The 26,374-nt window shown below is 39.6% G+C and overlaps 1 protein-coding gene across 7 annotated transcripts in view; it reads left to right on the plus strand.

The window, feature by feature from the left end:
* The first annotated feature begins 1,539 nt into the window (after positions 1–1,539).
* The window catches only part of CTCFL (CCCTC-binding factor like), a 32,278-nt gene continuing 7,443 nt past the window's right edge, over positions 1,540–26,374 (plus strand). The window contains exons 1-8 of one of the 7 annotated variants that reach the window (XM_042461492.1): positions 3,001–3,104; positions 3,513–3,757; positions 7,229–7,784; positions 10,582–10,843; positions 12,339–12,506; positions 13,291–13,424; positions 15,808–15,928; positions 18,989–19,138. In XM_042461492.1, the coding sequence (XP_042317426.1) occupies positions 7,242–7,784; positions 10,582–10,843; positions 12,339–12,506; positions 13,291–13,424; positions 15,808–15,928; positions 18,989–19,138 (1,378 nt within the window). In that variant the 5' untranslated portion in view covers positions 3,001–3,104; positions 3,513–3,757; positions 7,229–7,241. Of the gene's footprint in view, positions 1,559–2,779; positions 2,893–2,936; positions 3,105–3,512; positions 3,758–5,069; positions 5,222–5,476; positions 5,723–7,228; positions 7,785–10,581; positions 10,844–12,338; positions 12,507–13,290; positions 13,425–15,807; positions 15,929–18,988; positions 19,139–26,374 lie in introns of those variants that run through there. The other 6 variants (XM_042461493.1, XM_042461486.1, XM_042461487.1 and 3 more) reach the window with 6 other exon arrangements.

Genomic DNA, 26,374 nt, shown 5'->3' on the forward strand with positions numbered 1-26,374 from the left:
TTAGATCGCATTGAGCCATGGCGGTTAAAGCAGTGTCAAACTGCATTATTTCTGGAGGGCAGATTAGCCCTTGTGACCTTCATTTTGCAACCCTCCTGTGTTTTCCTTCTTCCATATATATATTTTTATCAACAAGCATGCATACTCAGAACTTATTCCAAACTAAATTCCAAAGCCTGTCCATGGCTTCCTGGAAGCATAATCCTATTACGATGTACTGTTCTTAACTGCACAGCAGCCACACAACATGCACCAATGCGTTTTTACTCACTAGCACTTCGTCTCATGTAAACATATCCAGCATGGTGCAGTGATTTCAGCATTGGCTGCAATCTGAAATGCAGAAATAATCCAGTTTGACACTGCTTTAACTGCCATGGCTCCATGCTGTGTAATTCCAGGACTGGTGATTTTGTGAGCTATTTCGCCTTCTGGTGCCAACAACAAACTACAAATCCCAGGATTGCATGGCATGGAGCCAGGGCAGTTAAAGTGGTGTCAAACTGCATTAATTCTGCAGTGGGCACTATGAGGCTGAAATTCAGAACAGATTCACCATCTCACTGTCCACAAAGGAGGACAAGGCACCAGAAATGTAGGACATTCAAGAAAAATGCAGGGCATTAGGGAATAAAAGGTAAAAACAACAACAGAAATAAACATTCCTTCTTCGCAGTCGTGCTCAAAATGAACAACATTTTGGAATTCTTCCTGGACCAGGGTGACCAGACGTCTTCCTGTCTCAGGACATGTCCTACATTTCAAGCTTCTGTCCAGGAAGAATTTATTTTATTTCATTTTTATGTCACCTTTCTGCCCAAAAAAGGGGCCCAAAGCAGCTCATGAAATAAAAACATTTTTTAAAACTTTCCAGTAAAAATTTAAAAAGTTAAAATCATCTAAATAAAACAATATAAAAGAAACATTGAAAACATATTAAAAATTAAAACATAACTAAAACACCCCCACCTGTTGTGATTATTACATTGTGAAAACAAAAAGTCTAGGGGGGGATAAAAATGAAAAGCCAAGTAAACCAATAGGAAGCAAGTGGAATGAGAGAAGATAAAATGTATGCAATCCTGTGGACAGACAGGTTTGTGTTGGCCTGTATGCCACGTCCTAATGTAAACAAGGTTGGTGTTGCCAATAAATACTAGGCTTGAGAACTGCAAATCCCAAATAGTATAACAAACAAAAGGAGGTGTCAAACATACAAAGTGCTAGTGCAATAGCAGATAAATTCCTTTACACCTCGCAGAAGGTAAATAAAAGGGATATCACAGTAAGCCCAATTACAATTGAAAAAATGAACTAACAAAGACCAAACGCGTTTCGACTTAGAAGTCTTCATCAGTGGCCATGGTAAACTGATATTACAGCCTTGTAAAATATATCATATATTATGTTCGGACATCCAGTTGCAGTAAGCAAGTTGTTGGTCCTCTTGGACCTAGTATGGTACATCAGACTTGGATGTCCCACATGTAGAAACAAGCCTGCCTAAATAAAAAGAATTCCAAATTATCCTCCATTTTGAGCACCGATAAAAAGTTCTGTAAGTATATTGCAAGCCAAGAAGGCTTTTTAATGAAGATATGTTCATTAGAAAAATATGGTTGAGTAAATAATAATAATAATAATAATAATAATAGAACAGCAGCATGGTGTAATGGTTTGAGTGTTGGATTATGACTCTGGACATCAGCATTCAATTCCCAGCTCAGCCGTGTAAACCCACAGGGTGACCTTGGGCAAGTCACATTTTCCCAGCCTCAGAGGATGGCAATAGTAAACCCCCTCTGAAGAAACTTGCCAAGAAAACCCTATAATACCTTAAGTTCGCCATAACTTGAAGGCACACAACTATAACAACAACGACAACAACAACAACAAACAGAATAAAATACAGCATATGTAATATCAGTTTAAGTAAATCATATGGAATGAAGTTATATATCTTTGGAGTTTATCACACGGGGGGAAATCCTGTGCAAAAACAGGATTTAAAAGGTAGAAAAAACCCGCAAAAGCGGGTTGATTTTCACACATGTCGTTCTTAAACATGTGTTAACCCAAATGGAAAGTGAACAAAAGCCTCTCCTTTTTACTTTCAGGATTTTCCGAAAGTAAAAAAACATCGGCCTTTTTTCTACTTTTGCTCCACTATCCATTTGGGTTAACATTAGTTTAGCAATGACGTTGTGTGAAAATCATCATTTTTCCAATTTAAACCTCTAGCTTTGCACAGGATTTGCCCTGTGTTTGTAGCCTTTGATATCGCAAAAAATGGAAATTATTTCTTAATATTAAATTGTTAATACTCAAGGAAACTTTAACTGAGACCAGAAGATTCTCTTTGCCTAACAAAGAGGAAGCAAGTACTGTATTAGGTTGGGATATTTCTGACTATGCGTGAGGTATCGCTTTCTACCTTTTTGCCATACGTTGTTTGGTATGTGATATATATATATTGTATATTGGACTCAAAATATAATAAAAACTTATTCTTGTTTTTAATCCTCTTGTTTGGACATTGGGTATTTACTGAAGAAGGGGGAATATTTGCCTTTTTCTAGGTGGTAACACTTTTCTTTTGCACTGGGCCACATTTTGTCCTCCTTTGTGGTTATATAGAGTTTCTATATTATTTTTGCAGACTTTGTTGTTATTGTTGTTGTTATTATTTATTTGCGGTCACCCTGTCCGGGACGCAAGGTTGAAATTTAAGGCAGTTCCTGGAAAAGGAAAAACTCTGGTTACCCTGGGAGCCCCTGACATTTCTACCATCCTAAACCGGGCCAAAGTGCAGGATTTCTGCAGTGGAGATCCAGTGCTTGGCTTCTGGTGTGCCACAATGAATCACCATCCCCGGAATGTCATAGCCTTCAGGTATGGCGGTTAAAGTGCATTATTTCTGCAGTGTGAATGCAACAACTGGTGCTTCCTCCAAAGAGGAAGTGCATCCAGAATCCCATCCCATTCCCAGGCCTCCTCTCCTTTGCAACATTTGGAAGCCCTGCTAGCTCTCCTGCTTTGCCTCTTGGGCAAAGGTGGCAAATCCAGCCCTTTCTGGGGTTCGAGGACAGAGAAGCTCCCTACAGGTCCAGTGTGGGGATCCAGGGAAGGTCTTCTTTGGAGGATGGGGGTCTGGACTAGATCCTCACAAGAAATCTTTGTGGGATGGTGGGGCCAGGCAAGGGCAGACAAAGGAGATGGTTTCTGCAGAACTCATTCTGCAGATGAGAGATTTCTGCAGAGTTGAGGAGGATGAGATTTTTTTTTCTTAGGGTGAAAAATTGCAGATAAGGATCCAGATATTGGGGCTAAAGAAATGGAGAAAAGGGTTCTTTAAAAAAAAAAAGATGCAAAGTGAATCCTGATCCCACAGTGCTTGCTTGCAAGGAAGCTCCATAGCCTTGCAACCCAAAAAGCCCATGTCTGGAGAGCATGGTTCTTCTTCTTGTTGCCTGCCTTCAAGTTGATTTGTTTTCTTTTTTCCACTTATGCAGGGTGACCAGACATCCTCCTTTTCCAAGACATGTGCTCCATTTCATCCTGCTGCCCAGGAGGAATGTCAAAATGTCCTCCATGTTGATCATGACTTTTATTTTTATGACTGCTTTTAGCTCATCTACATTTTTCTTGAAGGGCCTCTATTTTGTGATGCCTTGTTCTTCTTTGTGGTTAGGACCTCTGGTCACCCTGGACTTACGGCGACCCTAAGGCCACCCGATCATGGAGTTTTGTTGGCAAGGTTTGTTCTGAGCAGTTTTGCTATTGCCTTCCCCTGAGGCTGAGAGAGTGTGACTTGCCCAAGGTCACGCAATGGGTTTCCATGGCCCTGCAGGAAACTGAGCCCTGGTCTCCAAAGTCACACTCCAACACTCCAAGCATGCAATTTGGTGGAATTTATTTCTGAGTAAATCTGCACAGGGCCCACTTGGAAAATGTGGCTCCAATGCTAGGGGATATTATTATTATTAATTATTGTTATTATTATTTACTTATATCCTGCCTTTCTCCCAATATAGGGACGCCAGCCGGCAAACAGCAAATTTAAAGCACTAGAATTTAAAAACAATACATAAACATTAAAATGTAAGGAGGCAGAATTGATTTTGGGGGAGCCAAGTGCATAGGGCAGGAATCCTAAAGGCCGAGATTGCTTAAATCTTATGCACCAGAAGGAGCTCACACTGAGTAAACACACATAAGATTGTAAAGCAGGATGCCAAAGGCTCAAATGGTAGACTTTTATTTTATTTACTTATATCCCACCTTTCTCACAATATGTGGACTCAAGGCTCCAAACAAATCAGTTCTAATCATTTCTTTGAAATGCTTTTTTTTAAGCAATTGCACTTTTTACAAGGTTGGTGAAATCAACTTCTTTAAACTTGCTTTTATCCATCAGCAAATTTTCTAGACAGAAAAGGTATCAACTAAGGCAATAATCAGTGAGAACTGTTTGTGTATACAGCTGTTACAACAACACCATTTGTGTGGCAATATTATATATTACAGCTTTCCCCCCCTTGATAATACCTCCTGTACCCGAAATCCTTCACTCCAAAGAAAGCTGTTTAGTAGTTGGGAGGGAATACTTTAAAATGGGTTTAGGATTAAGCCGGTCAGAATTCAAAATATTCTGGGAATTTGGAATGAAGTATGGGAAGTGAAGCGCAGAAGATATCTGGGGTCAGGAAGATTTAAGAAAAAAATTGAGAAGCTAGGACAAGATGTATTACTGATCACTAAGAGGACCAGGGGGGAAATCCTGTAGTGCAAGAGGGAGATTATCAATGCAAGGGATTTAGGTTAGGATTAAAGCCTTGAGACCGCCATGTAAATAGGTACACAAAAATTAAGTCAGTGGAGACGTATGTCAGCCATTTGTGACATGGTGCCATGTCATAAATATATAACTTTAAAATAAAAGTAGGCATGGCATGCACAGTATTGCTACTTAGACATTTGGGGGAGGAACTTTTACAGAGCCAAAAATGAATCCAACGGTTTACTTGAATTAGAACGAACACAGAGGTGAAGAATTAAATGGTTAAAATTATTCAGGACAGACCTTGGAAAAATTATGTTTTAGATTACATTTCTTCAAATCTTCCAGCCAGTGGATTGGCAGGCTGGGAGCATCTAGGATTAGTAATTCCAAAATAACTTATTTTCAAACTGATTTTGGAGGAACCTAGAATAGAATAAGGTAAATACAGTGCCAGGTGTGTGATCTGGACTATTAACAGGCTCAAATACTCAAATGGACTAAACTGTGTTAGGAATCTGTTGGGGAAATTATTAGTTTATAGTCTGGCATTTTGTTTGCACCTAATGTTGAAATATTCTGGGAATATGGAATGAAGGAAACGGAATGAAATGTGAGTGACATTAATGAAGGACAGAAGGCAGGAATTTATTAATTTAGAATTAGATGTATGTTCTAGCCAGTTTTAAGTTTTCACTCATGAAAGGACAGATACAAGAGATGGTTGGAAGAATCCAAACAGGGCCAAAAATCCAGGCAGAGTTGGATGTGTTGATTTATTATCTAAATAACTGCCAGGCAACTTCTTTTCTGCAAGGGAGTTTTAGGATGGATTGAAAAATGGTGCACTGGAAAGACCAGAGTTTGCAAGAATTAATTTTGTGGACTCCCAGAATCCCTCAACCGGAATGAACACTTTTACAAGCTTTGGACCCCTACCTGGTTTGCATGTTCTTTTTTTCTAAACAATACTTGCATGGCAATGTAATGACAATGTAGGGCAAGGTACATAGTCAGCAACCTGAGGTAGAAGAGTGCAGAGCTATCTTTACTCACAGAACTATATTTACTCACACTTAGTGGTGGTACTACAAGTTAATTCTCCCTTATCTGGAATTCCAAAATCCAAAATATTCCAAAATCCCAAACTATCCAAGTGGGTGGCTGAAATAATGGCATGCTTTTCTATAGTTCAATGGACATAAACTGTTTCATGCACAATTTTTTAAAAGATATGTATAAAATTACCTTTGGGTTGTCTCTGTGTGTGTGTGTGTGTGTGTGTGTGTGTGTGTATAAAACCTATGTATGAAACATTAATGAATTTTGTGTTTAGATTTGGGTCTCATCTTCAAGATATCTCAGTATGTATGTATGTATGTATGCACAATTACAGGTAATCCAAAATTCAAAACACAAGCATATAAGGGTAACCTGTATTAATAGTTATACCAAAAAAATGAACAACATATTACTATAATTGATTATTTGTTTTATTATGAATTCTGTGTTTGTGTGTGCAGCTTCTTCTTCTTTTTTGCATTGTAGTTTGCTATTGCATTTTTAGGATTGTATTTTGGTATTGCATTCTAATATTGTATTTTAGTATTTTATATTGAAGTAGTTATAAATGTTTTATGCTGTTGTAAAGTACATGTACATCAATGATGCTATATAAATTAGTAATTTTTCACTCTGCCTCAGCCCTGGCCCTTTTCTGTTTCCTTTCTAACCTGCAGAGATATAGGGAATACTTTTGAATATTTTTATCCTCAGTGAGACACATTGGGAAACTTCCCTGATATCCATCAGAAGATTTTTCACATCTCTGTATATATTAGTGTGTGTGTGCATGAAAAGTTAGTTTGTGTGCATTGTTTCTGCACAGAAAGATCCTCTTTCTAGCACAGATTCTTTGCAAAAATGACCCAAAGCATGGAAAAAATAACTTTAAAACGAACATAAATTCTTATCATCTTTCCCAGAAAGGAAAAAACTAGAAGTTGCAGGTTGAGTCTCTCTTATCCAGAATGCTTGGGGCCTGAAATGGATTTTGGATTTTTTTTAATTTTGATTTTGATTTTGATTTTGGAATGTTTGCATATACATAATGAGATATCTTGGAGATGGTCTATACACTGCCTTCTTTATTGTTTTGCATACACTTTATACACATAGTTTGATGGTAATTTTATACATGATATTTTTAAAGACTATTTGTGTATGAAACAAAGTTTGTACACACTAAACCATCAGAAAGCAAAAGTGTCACTATCCCAGCCACCCATGTGGACAATTTTAGATTTTGGAATATTTTACATTTTGGAATTGTAGATAATGGGGACTCAACCTGTATTTGTTCTTGTTTAGCTTACAAGATTTTAATAAGCCAAGATTTGCATTTCTTGTAACCTGAAGCATGGCAACTCTTTCCCTTCCTTTCTGTAGGTCCAGCCCAAAGATGGAGAGCCCAGAAACCCCAAAACTGGGTGAGCAATTCCCCCAAATCAAAGTTGATGAAAGATTGTGGCAGAAAACACAAGAAGTCAACTGTACCTCCCATGAGAAAATGGGGGGCTGTATTTATGGTGAAGCAGAGGTGGCAGACCTAAATCCCATCTTGCTTGGTAGTTTCCTGGAAACGGCCATAGATAACGAGCCTAGCCAACCTTTGGGAGAGAGGGAGAAACATCTCATTTTGCTGAAGACAGTGAATTTGAAAATAGAAGAAGATGATTTCCACAGAGTTTCTCTGGACAATCAGCAGAATGGGCTCCAAGCCATGATACAACAAGAGGGAAGCCTCTTGCAACCCTTGGCAGTGATGCCACAGAGTATAGATATTCAGGATAACCCCGAGGAAGTCTTGGCAATAAGTTTGCCTGAAGACGTTTATACAATCCATGAGTTGGAACTGATGCACATCAATGGTCTGAAGGAAGGGCACACATTTAATGAGGATAAAAGGTCAACTGAGGAGTCCTCAAATGTTCTGGAGATCAAGGTATTGTTGTTATTATTATTGTTATTAATCATCATCATCTGAACACTAATATTTTCCCAGTTAGTGGAATTCAAAGACATAGCCATGTTAATTTAGTCTCAAAAATCAGTATGCAAAGGGATCTTGTAGTACCTTTGAGACTAACTGGACGATAGAATTTGGTAACATGATTTTTTGTAGATCTGAGCCTACTTTCTCAAATGCATCCAAATGCATTTGAAGAAATAGGCTCAAGTCTATGAAAACTCATGCTACCAACTTCTATCTTCCAGTTAGTCTCAATGATGTTGCAAGATTCCTTCTTCCCAGATAGGGACTCAAAGTAGCTTCCAAAAGTCTAGGGGCTTCATTAGCTCCCCAGGAGATATTGGAAGACTGTACTCCCTGCTCACACAATTTAGAAAAAAAAGAAAAAAAGAAAAATGCCCCCGAACACCCTCAGGGTTGTGGACAGCATTTTTGCCATGTTTTCGCCCCTTTTCCGGACCATTTTATTCCCAAGATGCATGTTTTTGACAGAAGCAAGTGCACAGCAGACACTTCCTATTCTACAAAAGGCTTCTCCTGGGACTAAATAAGATTGAGGAGCAAACATATGGCAAAAAATGGCCTGCACGCCCCCAGAGGTAATTTTGAGGTAAATTAGTTTAGTAAAACCTGAAAGTTCTTTGGACATCCATCTTGGTTTCTTTAGACACCTCTCATTTTTCATCTTTGTTGGAACAGTTTGAAATTGTGTCTTCAGTATCTCCCTTTTGAAAAACTCCCATCCCTTCTCTTTTAGTATTCCTGACTATGGGATCATACCCAGTATTTCCCTATGTTTATTGAAATCAGCTTTATTGAAGTCTAGAATGCATGTCTGACTACCATTGGCTTCTCCTTTCTGCTGTATAACAAACGCCAGGAGAACACAGATACTCCAACCTGAGAATCCTGCCACTCCTACCCCATTAACCAGGTCATCAATGTTGGTTAGAATCAGATCCAAAATAGCTGATCCCCTTGTTGCCTCTTCCATCTTCTTGACAATGAAAATGATTGAAGAATTTGTTGGGCCTTGTATTCTTAGCAGAGTTTGACTTCCAACAAATATCAGCATAGTTAAACTCTCCCACTACTATATTTCTACTTTCTGAATGTTCTGAACCCTGGATTCTAGGATTTAAGTCATGGATCCCTTCACAGGTGTAAGCATCTTTGACTTAAAATGATATTCCTCATCCTTTCCTCTTTGGTCTATTTCTCTGAAGTAAGTTATACCCCTTAGTTACTACATTCCAATCATGAGACTCAATCCATCAGATTTCCATGATGCCTATTATATCATATTTGCTTTGCTGCATTAAGAGTTCAAGTTTATCTTGTTTGTTTCCCATGCTTTGTGCATTAGTCTAGAGACATCAAAGACCTTGGATCATATCCCCAATCTGCTTCCCCCCTTCATGTTAGGTTCTTGTATTTTTTTGCTCAGATTCCTCTATTATCTCAGCACCTGATTAATTCCTGTCCTAAAAAAGATTGTCTCCTTCCTCCATATAGTTCAGTTTAAATCCCTCTTAATCAAATTCGTGAGTCTCAGCAAAAATGTTCCTGCCAATTGCTGTGAGGTGCAACCCATCACTTTCCAGGAGTCCATCTTCATGAAACTGCAGTCCCTGGTCCAAGTAGCCAAATCATTCCTTGTGGCACCAACTTCAAAACCAGTTGTTCACCTGCACTTTTCTTCTCTCCTTTCCTGGGTTGTGTCCTTCAACTGGGAGGAGAGATGAAGTGACAACCTGTACATCAATGTCCTTCAGCTTCCTACCTAGAGCCTTGTAATCCCTTGTTATATCCTGAAGCCTATGCTTTGCAGTGTTATTGGTTCCGATGTGGACCTAAGGGAAGGGGTAATGGTCCGTGGACTTGACGTGTCTTGTCAGCCTCTCTGTTACATCATGGATTTATACCGCATGGAGACAGCACACATATCATGCAGATTTTTAGTCAAAAATAAAAGTAGCCAGAAAACTTTCTGGGCAGCACACCTATCTAGATAATCAGAAGTAAAGTTCAGGTTTAAATCCTTGATGACTTATTCCTGAGTGTTACATTTGAAAACACTTTACTGGTCAGACTAAATGTTTATGGAGTATTTTTGTGGATTGATATGTGATGAAGTGGCCCCAAGTTCATAAAATCTTATACCACAATGACACATTTGTTAATCTTTATGATGCCACAAGACACTTTTATTGTTTGTGCCGCAACTGCCTAATATTGCTTTCTTGTTGTTGTTATGTGTCTTCAAGTCTATTCTGACTTACAGCAACCTTATCACAGGAGTTTGTTAGCAAAATTTGTTCTGACATTTGTTTTTTTCTAAAACGGAGAGCATGTGACCAGTCAGTTTCCATGACTGAATGTGGATTCGAATCCTAGTCTCCCTGAGTCCTAGTCCAACACTCAGACTAGTACACCAACAGGTACACCTCTGGAAATTGTATGCTCTTTAAATATCATAGTTGCTTGAATATTAACAGCAATATTTGTATATTGAGAAGGTTCGTGTGGACTGGTGTTTCACCCAAAATCTAGACGAGTTATGAAATAAGCCAAAGCATAAATGATTGTGAAATTAGTAACTTAACATTTAATTATATCTATATGGTTTTGTCTGGACGTGTAAGTATAGAGTACCACTGCAGTTTTAACTGTGTTGAGATCTGGGATCTCTCAGTTCACGTTACTCTGGGTTCATCTCATTTCACGTTACATTTCTGCTCCCCCCCTTTTATTTATTTTGTCTAAAAAGCAGGCTGATAGAAGAAAATATATAATTACATACGTTGAACGTGAGGGTCAGCAATTTCTTGCAGCTGAAGAGGCCAGAATAAGCTGTTCATTTCCAGAAGAGGCAACAAAAATTTTGAATGGTAGGATTGAAGTTGATCCTGTACTGCTTCACAGTTCTGAGAAGAGAGATCAAAGCAATGAATTTGCATCCCAACATCCTGTCTTGACAAGTGCAGCAGTTACTTCAAAGGCCCATGGGAACACAGTCCAGTGGGGAGATGGTATGTACATAAGCACGATTATGCAATTGGTCTTGTTAAGAAACAGTGCTGGAATAGGGACACCTTTAGGCTAACTAGTAAGAATGACAGTTCTTTCTTTTAGCACTCTGTGGGGCAGTTTTCCTCCCCAATCTCCAGATGAGTTGGACTACACTATCCATCAGCATGCCCAATGGCTAAGGAGAGGGGGGGATGGTGGGTTAAAACACCTGGAGAACCCTGGGCCAAAGAAGGCTGCTTTGGGAGAGGAGAGGGATATTGTTCACTTGTCCTTTTATTTCCTTATAGAATTTATTTTACAATGGGTCCTTGATATTCACTGGGGTTTTGTTTTAGGACCGCCTGTGGACACCAAAATCTGTGGATACTCAAGTCCTATTAAATACAAGGGCATAGTAAAATAGTGTCCCTTATATAAAATGGCAAAATCAAGGTTTGCTTTTGGAATTTATATTTCTTTTAATATTTTCAACCCATGAATGGTTGACTCCATGGATAAGGAATCTGTGCATACAGAGGGCTAACTGTAAGATTAATTCCTGTAGCAAGGGGGCTAGTGTACCTTTAACCCTTGGCATTTGCTTACCCCTACTATAAATGACATTTGGGATTATACATCCAGTTAGTTTTGATAGTGAATTCATGAAGCTTCCATTATAAACAGGCCCCTTTATATGAGCAGCTGGTTTCTCCCAAACTGAACTGAAGGCATTTTATGTGGTGGGGAGGAAGGATTCAGGAAGATCAGGCAAAACTGAACACATTGTTGAGTTCCCCCAACACACACCTGAACTCGTGAACAGGGGTTACGTGAGACAAAGCCCATTTCCATTATATATCTAGGATTGTCAAAGTGAAAACTGGGGATGTTTTTGGTGCTTTTAATAGTTAAATAAAAGGATGAATTTCAGCAGGAGTTCCTTGTTACCTGGTTGCACAGAGAGCAACATCTACCGAAATTGCTTCTTCTACATCATTAAAGGTACAGAAGATATCTCCAGTTTTCACTCTGACAACCCTATATACATCTCTCTTGTTCAAGTGTTTCCAATGAGGTTTATCTTGTTTTTCTTAGTATTAACATTACATTTTTATTACCTTGTAAATTTCAGTCTCTTCTTTTACCTTTGTGGCTTTGGTTCCTCAAAAAATGTTATTAACAGTTGAAATAGAGATTCCTAAAGTGCAAACCACATGAACATGTTTGCCAGTTTGTGACCTACCTGTTGAATGAACATTGATCAAACATTATATCCATGCTGCTGAAATGCAATGATGGGATTTCAGTGGAAACAATTCACACTTATGACTGAAAGTTGCTGTGTGGTGAGACATCAGATACTAAATATACACGTATCAGTTTCTCACATGGGAAGAATTCACGTATTGATTTGTTTTTGTTTTCTTTACAAAAAGAAACACTTTTTATGACTTGTTTGACATAAAAACAGCAGAAACTGGGGAGCATTTGATATGAAAACAACTGTTCTTCTAGGGAACATGCCACAGTGCTGCAGGTTTTGCACATTCACCTCTTCCAGTTTGTCAGGCCTGACTCGTCACATGAGAAAACACTCTGATGAAAAGCCCCATATGTGCCACCTCTGCCTTAAAGCCTTCCGTACTGCTTCCATCTTGCGCAACCATGTGAACACACATACAGGTATGATTGGTGTGCATTTGTTTTCTTTGGCATCTTTCAGATGGAACCAGCAAATCATAACATAACAGCTTGCTGTGCAACCATTGAGCCTGGTGGTGCAGTGGTTAACATGCCTGTTACTGCAAAGCATCATTCACTACAAGAACCACAAGGTGTGCGAGTTTCAAGACAGCAAAGGGCCAAGCTCGACTCAGGCTTGCATCTTCCGAGGTCACTAAAATGAGTACCCAGACTGTTGGGGGCAAATTAGCTTACTTGCTAATTAGCTTATGATCTTTGGAATATCGATATATAAATAAAACATATTATTATTATTATTATTATTATTATTATTATTATTATTATTATTATTATTTAAAAAAAACAAATCTTATAAATGTGGATATTGTAAAACCTTAATCTCTTAATTTTTGATTGCAGGAGATTTGTGTGGGATTTTTGATTGCAAGGGATTTCTGTGACATACAGTTGTCCAGAATTTATGGTGGGTTGTGTTTGCCAAGCCAAACACTGTGGCCTATGTGACCTCATTTGGCTACATCCTTTAGTTCCCCATCATCCTTAGCAGAAGCATCAATGTGACACTTGTTGGCTTACTGTATTTACACTATTAGCATGATGTAGACTTGGCTGTTAGGTGACTGACAGGCTATTTTTCCACTTGAGCTCCAAAAGCAGGTGGATATAAAACAAATACAGTTAAATACATATGTGTATAATTAAAGAGGATTGTCCTTCTAAAACAGATTTCATTTAAGGAAGAACATCTGTTTTCTTATTGCAGGGACCAAGCCATACAAATGCAGTGAATGTGATATGGCCTTTGTGACCAGTGGTGAACTTTCGCGACATAGGCGGTATAAGCATACCCTCGAGAAGCCTTTCAAGTGCACATTCTGTAACTATTGTAGTGTGGAGGTAAAGTTAGCATTCACAGCAAAATCACTTTTCATAGTATACTTGTATATACTCTCTGGATAGAAAGAAATGATGGGTTTTTGAAAGAGACATTCATTTGTACTTCATTATTACAATACATGAAACATTTAGTAGTTCTTCAGCTGAAGTTTTCAAAGCAGCTTATAGGAAATAAAAAAGAAAAAAATCCAAATTCCAAATGAAAACACCTAAGATTAAAATATATTTTAAGACACACCAGTAATAACATCAGAATATAATATAAAACTAAGAGGCTTACTGTATTACAAACAAACCCAGCAAGCAAACAGATACAGTAAATGTGTTTCTCTTTCTGTCTCTACATGATGATGTGAGGGTTGTAAAAGCATCCCTTTTGCCAAACGGATTTTTCCAGCTTGGCAAAACGGACACTTTTACGGCCATCTCCCATGCTTTTATGACTAGAAGAGAATGAAAGTGCTTCTATGTTATGTGGAGACCGAAAGAGAAACACACTTCTCTCTATTTGCCTGCTGGAATTGTTTGTAATGCAATAAGGCTCTAAGTGCAGGTAGAGGCACAGGAGTGCTTTCTACATAACAAAGATGGATTTTGACCTAACATAGATCATGGAAACCTCTCTTAGGAGGAAATTCCAAAAACATAGGTACCACTACTGAAAAGGCCCTGACCTGTCACCATCTACCTTACTTCCAGTGGGAGGTGGACTTGGAGCAGGGAAAGTCTTCATTCTGCTTCTAGTTTCTCGCAGACAGTTCTTGTATAGTTTTAGAAGACTGTTCCAATTTTGTAATTGGCAGCAATGTAAAAATCTGGGGAAATTATGCAAAATGAATGAGGCTAATATTTTGTTATCACCAATGTGTAATAATACCACTTGGTTCCCAACTCATTCTGCTGTATGTACAAAACTGCTTTGGGAGCATAAGTATCCCTGTATTTATGTCAGATCTAACTTAATGGCAACCTATATTAGGGTTTTCTTGGCAAGATTTATTCCAAGAAAGTTTATCATTGTTTTCATCTTAGAATGAGAGAGTGTGACTTGCCCAAGGTCACCCAGTGGGTTTCTATGGCTGAGTAGAGATTTGAATTCTCATCTCCGAGAATCCTAGTCCAATATTCAAATCACTACACCACACTGGCTTGCATACATATGTACATACTAACATATATGCTTTTTGTTTTTCATCATATCTTAGTGCTTTAAAGCTGTTTTTGTTCATTCAGTGCTGTTTTAATCTGAATGTTAAATAATAGAATATTAAAGGTGAAAGGGGTCACAAGGGTCATCTAGTTCTACCTGCTGTCATGCAGGCATACACAATTATAGCTCTCCTGAAAAATGCCCATCCAATTTCTATTTAACAACCTCTGTTTAAAGGAGAATCCACCTTCCCCCAAAGGCTTCGCAAAGAGCATTTTCAACAACGGCTCCGAGACTCTGGAACAGTCTTCCTGAGGAGATCCGCTCGGCGACCTCGCTAGAGACATTTTAAAAAGCGGTTAAAACTGAGCTTTTTAACTGAGTATACCCCACCTGATATGAATACCCCCCTGATATGAATGACATGCCCTGTCTGTGTATGATCCCTGCCTTGTTATTGTATGATGCTATTGTTATTGTATGATGTTGGATATTTTTTTTTTAGCTGCTTTTAATTGAATTTTTATGTAAACACTCTGTGTTTTTATTTAGTCTGTAACCCCACTTCGATCCACCGGGAGAGGCGGGGAAACATAAATAAATTTTATTATTATTATTATTATTATTATTAGTCTATTGTACTGTCAAACAGTTCTAAAGAAAGTCTTTCTAGTGTTTAATTAGAATTTTTTATTTTCCTGATTGTTTGTTTACTTGTTTTTAAATCAGTTGTTGTTGTTGTTACTGTGATTGATTTTAACTGTTCTCTTTTAAATTGTAATCTGCCTTGGGAGAAAGGTTGGATATAAATTGAATAAATATGCCCCACCACTGTCCCTGGTAGTTAGAATCCTTGCTAAAGTGTACAGCATTATTAATGCAGAGGAGCAGAAGATTTTAAAGGGGAAAGGATTTTTTAAAAGTTACTACACTTTTTGAGGATGGCAATTGCTGATGGTAATGGTAGACTATTGCTTTTACCAGAATTATGCCAATGTTTTTCCAATTCGGTCACGGCCAAGCAAATGGCCTCCACTCCCCTCCCCTGCAGCCCTTTGCACTAGTTGAAAACTAGCACTAGAGGGTTTCCCATTCCTCTGGAGCAGGTTTTTGGGGTGCATGATAAGGGGAGATCACTCCCTTCCTGAACTGGCTGGCATAGGCAGTTCTGTCAGTGGATGTAGTTTATTGGCTGCTGGAAATAATTATTTTTCCCCCTGTTTATGATGGTAGGCCAGCAAACTGAAGCGACATATTCGCTCACATACGGGAGAGCGCCCTTACAGCTGTACTCTCTGCAGCTATGCTAGCAGAGACACTTACAAGCTGAAAAGACATATGATAACTCATTCGGGTAAGTATTTGAACTGTGTTGACTGCCATTAAAATATTTTGTTTACTGGGTGATCCAGACTATAGTTTGTTGCATTACTGATTTCTAGATTGTTGGAAGATAGGAAGGAGAACCCACTTGGTAGCAGTAGGTACTGAACTTTGGTCACTTCATGAAACAGCAAGTGTAAATGGATGAATCCCAACAGGAATGAAAATAGGGCTCCCGAGAAACAAGGGGGAAGAATCCATATTCTAAGGCATATCTAAGGTTTGCAAAAATGTATTCTTGTTTTTAACCATCAAAGCAACCTTGACTTATGTCAGATCTCCAAGAGCCCCAGTCATCAACTACCCTGCTCAGGTCTTGCAAACCTGGGGCCATGGCTTTCTTGATTGAAACAATCCACCTGTAATGGTGTAGAACAGCAGAAAGCAAGCTCACTCTATCTGCCATATGGCAAGCCTTCAAATATTTAAAAATAGCTATCATATCACTTATCAGTTTTCTTTTCTCCAAGCTAAACGTTCTCACTCAGCTCCCTCAACTGTACTTCATAGGGTTTGGCTTCCAGACCTTTTGCACACTTGATCACCCTCCTCTGGACAAGTGCTTAGCAGTTTAAAAGTGAAGCAAGAATATCTTATATTAATGTTATTCCTAGATATGTAGAAGTGTATATACTGATAAATAAAAGGAATTTAAAAAAAACAGTAGCCAAAAGACTGAGCTTGCTATTTGGAAACAGAAAATGGAAATTTTGGCCTTGAGGGGTGGGATTGAAGGAGAATTCCTCTGCTGAAGATCCTAACAGCTATACAGTAACCAGAAGAAAAGGCAGATGGCCTAGTCAATCTCTAGCATACTCCATTGCCATGGATAGAAAGCATCTAAGGGATACTGTGTTTAAGCAAGTAGCTCTTGAATTCACATGTAGGTATATCTCACTAAACACAGTAGATGTATTCCTGGGCATTAGTTCCTGAACGGAAAATTTAATGCCAGAAATAATGTGGACAGAATAGGAATAGACTCCTAAACCCACCAAAACAATAGTCCTACCCCATGTTTCAGTAAACTTTTTATGTACGTGTAAAATGAAATAAGCAGATAAGGTAAACCTTGCATAGGCGGGATACAGACCGCCCAAAAAGGGTGGTCTCCTGCCGCCCTGGTTTGCTGCGTGAAGGAGCCACAGCGGACAAACTGTGCGGCTCCCTTGCACAGCAAAAAGAACCCACAAAAAGCGGGTTCTTTCTGCAGTGCGGTTGTGATGTCGCACTGCGCCAATGATGCCGGGACATGCGGACGCTGGGTGTCCGTCACATCAAAATGGCAGCGCCCGTATGTACAGGGCGTCACCATTTTGACGTCCTCGTCATGTGCGAGGGGCGAGTCGCATCTGGAAGCACCGCCCCTCGCACATAACAACGGCACCCCGTAGGCCCTGTCTGTACAGCTCCATAGTTAAACAAAAACATTGTGAAATTTCTAGAGACACTTGAGGGCTACTTTCAAAATCCAACTAGGTATGACTTTTTCTTTTATTAACTTCTACTTTCCTTATGATTCCCATTTTGGTGGCCATACTTACAGATGTAAAAATTGAGAATGGCTTATTTAGAAATCTGAAACACTCCAGATTCCAAAATCATCCACATGGGTGGCTATGATAGTGACACTTTTGCTTTTTGATGCTTTGTACAAAATTACAAACTTTGTTTCATAACAAAATTATTAAAAATATTCTATATAAAATTACTTTCAGACTATGTGTATAAGGTTTATACCAAATTGAATTGAATGTTGTGTTTAGACTTGAGTTCTATCTCCATGATACTTCATTATGTATATGCAAGTATTCAAACATCTAAAAAATTTTTTTTGAAATCCTAAATACTTTTGGTTCCAAGCATTTTGAATAAGGGATACTCAACCTGTACACTTTTTAAAGATGCTAGTAGTAACTGACGAGGCATTTTTAATTGCTCTTCCCTTTTCTTTCTGTTTTGCTGTTCATGCATGCCTACTAAGGAACTTAAAGGGAGCTGCTGTTTACCTTGCCTATTATATACACAAATTAGCTAGAGTAGTCTCCTACTCTTTCCCACTTCAAGCTTTGTTTATTGCATTGTTTACTACGTGTATGTGTGCATGTACACACGCAGAATCTCCAGTCTTCTTCACCATCCTCCCATTGCTGATGTTGCCTATAAATGTCCACCTAAAGAAAGGACAAGGCGGTCTGGGCAAGCGTTAAAAAGCCTTTGTAAAAAGGAGTTTTTTCATCAGAGGCTTTGTTAACTGAGGTGTGCCTGTATTTAACTGGTGCTAACTATGCTGACATGACTGTGCTGGTATAGGTGTTGATGGTAGGAGGATAAAGACTGTGGGTTTATAGCACATAAAGAAAGGAAGTCTTTGGAGAAATAAGCTGCTTGGCACTGGCAAATTTGGTCTGCCTTCATTTATTATTACTGTTCAGCCCCGGTAAAATTGCAACTGCTGGGACAGTGCAGTAGTGAGTTTCCAGCCTTTATTTATACCCCATTTTCTTCCCATCTCTTAAGAACCCGTCATTTGCCAAAGCAAATAAAAAGATCTTTGTTTGACTGTAGAAGAGGAAGAGAGCTCATGTGGCTTCCCTTGGAAGGGTGTTTAATACTCTGGGAGCAACTGCCAAAAAGGCCCTTCTAGTGCTTCTACCAAGTGTTTTTCTGAGGGTGGCAGGACTGAGAAAAAGGTCCATTGATTTCAAAATCTTGGCATGCTCATCTGGGAGCATGTTGTTCTTCAGATGGTGTGGAACCAAGCTATATGACAAAAGAGCATGGCAAGGTTTCAACATTTTCTTTCTGAGACTGAGCTAAATCTTGTAGACAAAACAGAAATAAAAAAATCTCAAATGAACTGTATGTCTTAAGACACCATAGAGGAGAAATATGTAAGTGATGTTTGTCAAAGAAAACAGACTGAAAAGAAAGTGTGTTTTGTGCATATTTAACTGTGCCACCATTTTCAGTTGTGACATTACACTTTTACTGTACATCTTACTCTTTTTTTCCTTTTACTTTTTTTTAGGAGAAAAACCCTTTGAGTGTCTGATCTGTAAGGCCAGGTTCACACAGGCTGGAACACTGAAGTTCCATGTATTGCACAAACATGGGACAAATGTGCCAAAATATCAGTGTCCACACTGTAACACAACTGTTGCTAGGAAGGGTGATTTAAGTAAGTTCCATTTTTGCCTTTTTAAAAAGTGTGATCTTTTAAATCAGTAAAAAAATTATTGTTGGCATCCTGAACAAGTTCTGACTTAAGGAAAAGCAGTCCCAAATGTGGCTTATTTGTTCCAAGTCCATAACTAACTTGCAGAAAATAATAATTTTTCCAGTGTGACCAGCATGGAAAAAAATGTGGCCAACAAGCATGATTCCTGTTTCCTATATTTGGGAAGGTTATGAAACCTTCCTACCTATCCCAAATTCTCTGTGGGTTTTGAGATTATCAGTTACCATGTTTAATCTCTGGGTCATCATCAACCAATGCTTTGGCAAGCTATAATTATCCAGTTCTTAATTTGTACAGACTTTGCTGAGATTGCGTTGGTGTTGTTTTGTACCTTCAAGCCATTTCTGACTTATGGTGACCCTAAGGTAAACCTATCATTTTTTTCTTGACAAGATTTGTTCAGATTTGTCATTGCCTTCCTCTGAGGCTGTGACCATGTGAAGGGCGGTTGCTCTTCAACTCCAAGCTGTCTTGGATGAAACCAATTATCTAGACCCATTTCAAACTGGCTTCAGGACAGGCTTTGGGGTTGAGACTGCCATGGTTGCCTTGACCGACGATCTGCGTCTGAGCATTGACAGGGGCAGTGTGACCCTGTTGGTGCTCCTAGACCTCTCAGCGGCTTTCGACACGATAGATCACAGCATCCTCTTGGACCGCTTGAGGGGGTTAGGTATCGGAGGCACTGCATTGCAGTGGTTCCGATCCTTCCTCTTGGGCAGGTCCCAGAGGGTGGTGCTCGGGGACAGCTGCTCCAGTAAAAGGGAGCTCTCCTGTGGGGTTCCACAGGGTGCTATACTGTCCTCGATGTTATTTAACATCTATATGAAGCTGCTGGGTGAGATTATTCGGAGTTATGGAGCTGGATGTTATCAGCACGCTGATGACACCTAGATCTATTTCTCCGTGTCTTGTTCGTCGTCCTCGAATTCTAATGGCATCTCCTCTCTCAATGAATGTCTCCAAGCAGTAATGGGCTGGATGAGGAAAAACAGATTGAAACCGAATCCGGACAAGACGGAGGTGCTCACGGTAGCAGCCCCGAAACCAAGAATTGGGTTGCAACCTCCAGTCCTGGATGGGGTCACACTCTCCTCTAGTGACTGTGTTCGCAGTCTGGGGGTGCTCCTTGACTTGTCGCTCCTGATGACAAATCAGGTAAATGCGACAGTCAAGAGTGCCTGTTATCAGCTTCGGCTGATACACCAACTGCGCCCTTTTCTGGAAGTAAGGGATCTCGAGACTGTTGTACACGCACTGGTAACCTCACGCCTTGACTTCTGTAATGCGCTCTACATGGGGCTACCCTTGTGCTTGATTCGGAAACTGCAATTAGTGCAGAACATGGTGGCCAGAGTAGTGTCAGGAACCTCGAGGAGGGACCTTATTACTCCGGTATTGAAGTCCCTCCACTGGCTGCCTATTAGTTTCCGGGCCCAGTACAAGGTGTTGGTTATCACCTTTAAAGCCCTAAATGGCTTGGGTCCAAACTATCTCAGGGACCGCCTCCTCCCATATAATTCCCCACACACTTCAGTCCTCTGGGAGGAATTTGCTGCAGCCTCAAAATCTAGGCTTTCGGCTACCTCCCAGAGGGCATTTTCTGTTGTCGCCCCCAGACTATGGAACGGCCTGCCGGACAAGATCTGTCAACTGACATCTTTAGACAGCTTTAAAAAGGCTGTCAAGATGGATCTCTTTCGGCAGGCCTTTCCAGGATAGATAACCCTGGCCTCACGAATCCCTCTTCTCATGAGAGTCCCCAAGGTCCTCCCTGGAAATGCTACCGTAGTTTACTGTTTTATTTGTTTTGTTTTGTTTTGTTCTGTTTTGTTTTTGTCTTGTAATAATGTGTATGTGTTAATGTTGTTTAATTTGTTGGTTTTAATTATAATTGATTTAATAATTTTTAAGGGGGGGGAATTTTGATGTACAATGTATTGTATTTTATTGCTGTTAGCTGCCCTGATTGACCTCAAAGGGGCAGGATATAAATTATTATTATTATTCCCAAGGTCACCCAGTGGATTTCATAGCTGAGCTGGGAATCGAACCCTGGTCTCCATATTAATAGTTTTTTTGTGGGTTTTTTGGGCTATGTGTCCATGTTCTAGCAGAGTTTCTTTCTGACGTTTCACCAGCATCTGTGGCTGGCATCTTCAGAGAATGCTTTACCTGGAAAAAGTTGGGTGTATATAAACTGTGTGAGCCTGGGAATGCAGGAGTAATTTGCATGTGCATTGTTCTGTGTTGATGACTGGCCTCAGGCTGGGAGGCTAATGCAAAAGAGGATTAATGTCTGCTAATTGGTGTTCATTATCTGCTGGGAAAGCCCCTGCAATCCTCTTTTGCATTAGCCTCCCAGCCTGAGGCCAGCTATCAACACAGAACAATACACATGCAAATCACTCCTGCATTCCCAGGCTCACACAGTATATATACACCCAACTTTTTCCAGGCAAAGCATTCTCTGAAGATGCCAGCCACAGATGCTGGCGAAACGTCAGAAAGAACCTCTGCTAGAACATGACCACATAGCCCCAAAAACCCCACAAAAAACTATGGATGCCGGCCATGAAAGCCTTCGACTTTCCATATTCATAGTTCAATGCCCAGACCACTATGCCATGCTGGTTGTTCATTGTGCTATATCCATTTAATTTATTATGTAGTTATTTAAAATACAGTCCTCCCTCTGTTCTCGCGGACTTGGGCTCCAAGCCCCTTGATTATACATGGGGGCGAACGGAGGGAGTTAAAATGGGGCATGCCCCATGGTGCGCATCTGCACACCCCTGCAGGAGTGCACCTCCATTCAAGCCATTTGGGCTTGAATATGCGCGGTTTTCCATTTTCGTGGGGGATTCTGGGACGGATCCCTCGCGAAAATGGAGGGAGGACTGTATTTCTTTATAAGACGAGACCTTGAGCAGCTAACAACAAAATCAGTTGAAATAACTTAAAATTAGAACAATTACAACTTAAAGCCATAATTATAAAGCCCTTGATTATAAATAATATAAACAATCTAAACACATCTTAAGCAATGAAATAAGTTTTAAAATTAAACTTAAAACAATCTAAAACCATATACGTATTTGGAATTGGATGAAGTCATTAGGCCCAAAAGGCAGTGTGGCTAACTTTGGCACCAATCAACTGAGGTGCCAAAGCAGAGAAAGCTTTCTCCCATGCCCTCCCATAATCCATTGCTGCCACTGGTGGGACACAGAAGAGGGCCACTTCAGCAGATTGCAGCTCTTGGGCAAACATATATAGGAGGAGGTGTTCCTTCAAATATTGATGTCCCAAAGCATTCAGGATTTTAAATATTTTTACCCTTACTTTGATTTTAAGCCAGAAACGTATTGGCAGTTGGTGCAGTTATTTTAAAACCAATGTTATGTGATTTTTATAAGCTGTTCCAAACAGGAATCTAGCTGCTGCATTTTGCACTAGCTCCAGCTTCTAAGTTATTTTCTGGAGCCGATCCACATTAATTGTATTGCAGTATTCTGACTTTGAGTGTTGCAGGAGTTCTTGCTCAACCATGGAAACCCACTGGGTGACATTGGGCATGTCACACTCACAACCTCCGAAGAATTTATTTCATTTCAATTTTTTTCCTGCCTTTCTCCCAGAAAGGGAGAACCCAAGGCAGCTGACAAAAGCAACCCCTCTCTGAACAATCCTGCCATGAAAAACTTATGACAGAAGACCCTTAGGGTGTTGGTTATCACCTATAAAGCCCTAAATGGCTTGGGCCCAGGATACCTGGAGGACCGCCTCTCTCCATACAATCCGCCCCGCACACTCAGATCAACTGGGCAGCAATTATTAAGAGTTCCAGAGGTTAGATTAGTTACCACCACCAGGAGGACCTTTACCACCTCGGCCCCCAACCTCTGGAACTCGCTGCCCGCTGAGCTCCGCTCGGCCACCTCCCTGGCCCAATTTAAGAAGGGGTTGAAGACATATCTTTTCGAGCGACCCTGACCCTACCCCCCGGTATATTCTCTCACCCCTCCTTTGTCAGCTGGTTGAGCTGGCATGAATTTGCTTGTTTTTATTGTAATGTTTTTAATGTATTTTAATATGTTGATTGTATGAATTGCTTTGTTGTACACCACCCTGATTTTTAGAAGGGCGGTATAGAAATAAAAGATTATTATTATTATTATTATTATTATTATTATTATTATTATTATTATCCAGAGGTCAGAAATGACTTGAAGGCACATTACAATGTGGATGGTTACAAGTATGGTCATGTCTTCTTTTCTTCCTTGATGTGTCCAGAACCTATGTGCATTGTATCCAGATCCAAGATTCTATATTATGATCTTATTTAATCATAGCACAGATGTACTGGTGTGCATTGGTAGTGTGCGTGAGGGAGGAGAGAACTGAAAACCAAAGCAACTTACATTTTTAAAAATGTATCTTTAAATATTGTGCCTTTCTCTAAATATGGGACCCAAGATGGCTCATAACAGAGATTAAAAATAAAATAAAATTTAAGAAATTCACTGTTCATTGCATGCAGCCTTTGAAGTGGTTTATAGCCTCAAAGGAACAAATGAAGGGCCAAATCTCAAAGGGAGTGCTGCCAATGGAGAAGGATATTTTATTGTACAGATTGAGCATCCCAAATCCAAACACTGAAACGTTTTGCCCCCAGACACCTGCTTTCCCCTTTGAGACAGTGGCTGTGGCGTTCTTGCTCGCTTGTCTCACAGATCTTCTGTCTCTCCAGTTTTGCGTCTCATACACAACACAAGTAGTGAACGAATGAGATGCATGGCTGGAGAGAGATATGAAGATCTGTGAAATAATGGGAGGTGTGGACTCAAGCTGAGGACTACGCTTGGATTCCTGCCATTTTACAAAACCTCAGTCTCTTTCTAGCCTTGCCTCTCTCGCGTCTCTCTCCCATCTTGCAAATACCTGTGTTATGTATTGAGTATTATGCTTGTGCAAATACAGTTATTCCAAAATGCAAAAAATTCTGTAATAGGAAACACTTGTGCTCTGAAGCATTTCTGATAAGGGGTACTCAACTTGTATATCTTTTACTGCCTTTGTTGCATGTCCCCTTAAGGCTAATAAAAAGTGTAACGTCCAGGCCATCTTAAAACAGATGTGCAACGGATCCTTCATTTCTTGCAGCAAGCATATGTAGGAAATTTTGCAAGCCAGTTAAGTCTGGACTTTTCTTCTGCAAAGCTCTTTGGCTGTACTTTTGGTACCTCTTGGTAAGAACATGCAGATTTCCAGATTTATTTATTTTTCTAATAAAGTGAGGTGGCGCCACCTTGTGGTTGTTCTGAATTAAATGAACATATGTGACAAAGCAGCCTGAGAGAAGTCTCCTTTTCCCCCCTCATTATGAGGATCCATCTTGAAAGATATCACCATGTCGCTAAGAACATATGCAGTCTTACCTGCTTATGGAATCTAAATAGTGTTGAGCCTGGTTAACACTTGCATGAAAGACCACCAGGGAATAATGAATCCAAATTCCACAAAAGAGTGATATCTTTATTGGGACAAGTAAAAAAGCAAACAGGCAAGATTTCAAAGCTTCACTGTCTTCTTCATGAGGCAAAGAAAAGTGATGATATTAGAGTCACAGGGCCACGTGTTATCTCAGATGTTATTTCTGTTGTCAGTAAAAATGGTCTGTAGACAGAGGCTATTCCCTCTATGCTACCATTCAGGGCTGACTGTACTGGGCCACCTGGATCAGTACTGCCTCAATGTAAGTCCTGGTTTGGTCTGACTCAGTATAAGCCAGTTTTGTACATTCTTGTATTTTGTTGGTCCTTTCCATTTTTCTACTTTTGGACGTATCCTGTGTGGTTTTATTAAACTGTGTTATGGGCTTTATTCGCCTCTTGCTTCAGCATGTTCTAAGTATGCTTATTCCTTATTGGGGGGCATTGTCTTTGATTTTTTCCTCTTAAAGGTTTCTTGTACTTTTGAAAAACTTGTAATTGGCCTTCCTCACTCCCCACCCTCAAAAAGGATCTCTTGTACTACTGGAAAACATACCTATTATGGATGGATGGATGGATGGATGATGATGTAGGCTGTCTATGAATTGATACGCTCTCCCTCCAACCAGTTCAGATAGATGCAATGGTGATTATTCTAGAAAACCATAGAATTCAGGTGTGGGTTGTTGTTGTTGTTGTTCCAGTATCCAAAAAAGGTTTGAATTGTTCAGCAGAAGTTCATATACACCTCTGTGTATGCACGCCCTTGAATATTGCTGTGGCATGTGCATGCCTGCCTGCCTCCTTGCACCTAAATAATAAAATGCTTATTTGTGTTAATGGCTTAGCTTAAGTCCAAAGGGAGTTGAAAGGAGAGGTGGAATTGCAGTGGAAATGAATTTACAGCACACCCAGAAGGCTTCATCTGAGGTTGCTGGGAGGACTCTATGGCCTTTACTGCAGTATGGGCCTGTTGCCCTGTTATTAACAGCCCTGCTCAGGTCTTGCAAGCTAAAGGCTGTAGCTTCCTTTATTGAGTCTATCCAAGTGTAATAAAATAAATAAATAAATAAAACTATATATATATATATATATATATATATATATATATCCCGCCTCTCTGTCAATGACAATCAAGGTGGCTTACAACTTAAAATTACATATTATCCCATGTCCCAACATCCCACCCTCCCCTAAAACATCAATTAAACAATTATAATTTAAAATCATACATTAAAATAACAAATCAGCGGATAGGCATAGCAAGTTCAGAGGGGTGGTTTTCCACTTTTCTTACTGCTTCTTACCTTGCCAAACATTCCTTTCTAACGAGTCATATCTTTTCATGATATGTGATAGCCTCAGTTTAATTATCTTGGCTTCTAGGGAGACTTTGGGCTTGATTTGCTCTGGGATCCATTAATGTGTCTTTTTTGCAGTCTATGGTATCCATAGAAGTCTCCTCTAGCACCACATTTCAGATGAGCTGATTCTCTTCCTATTAGCTTTCATCACTATCTAGCCTTTACATACACAGAAATTGAAAAAAAAACAATGGCATATAGATAATCTTCACTGTGGTATTCAATTATGGATTTTTGCACTGCAGGATTTTATCTAGTTCTTCCATAGCTGCCCTTTCAAGTCCTAATCCTTTTTTGATTTTTTGACTGCAGTC

This window comes from Sceloporus undulatus, chromosome 4 (assembly GCF_019175285.1).
Source record: "Sceloporus undulatus isolate JIND9_A2432 ecotype Alabama chromosome 4, SceUnd_v1.1, whole genome shotgun sequence".
Classification (NCBI taxonomy): domain Eukaryota; kingdom Metazoa; phylum Chordata; class Lepidosauria; order Squamata; family Phrynosomatidae; genus Sceloporus; species Sceloporus undulatus.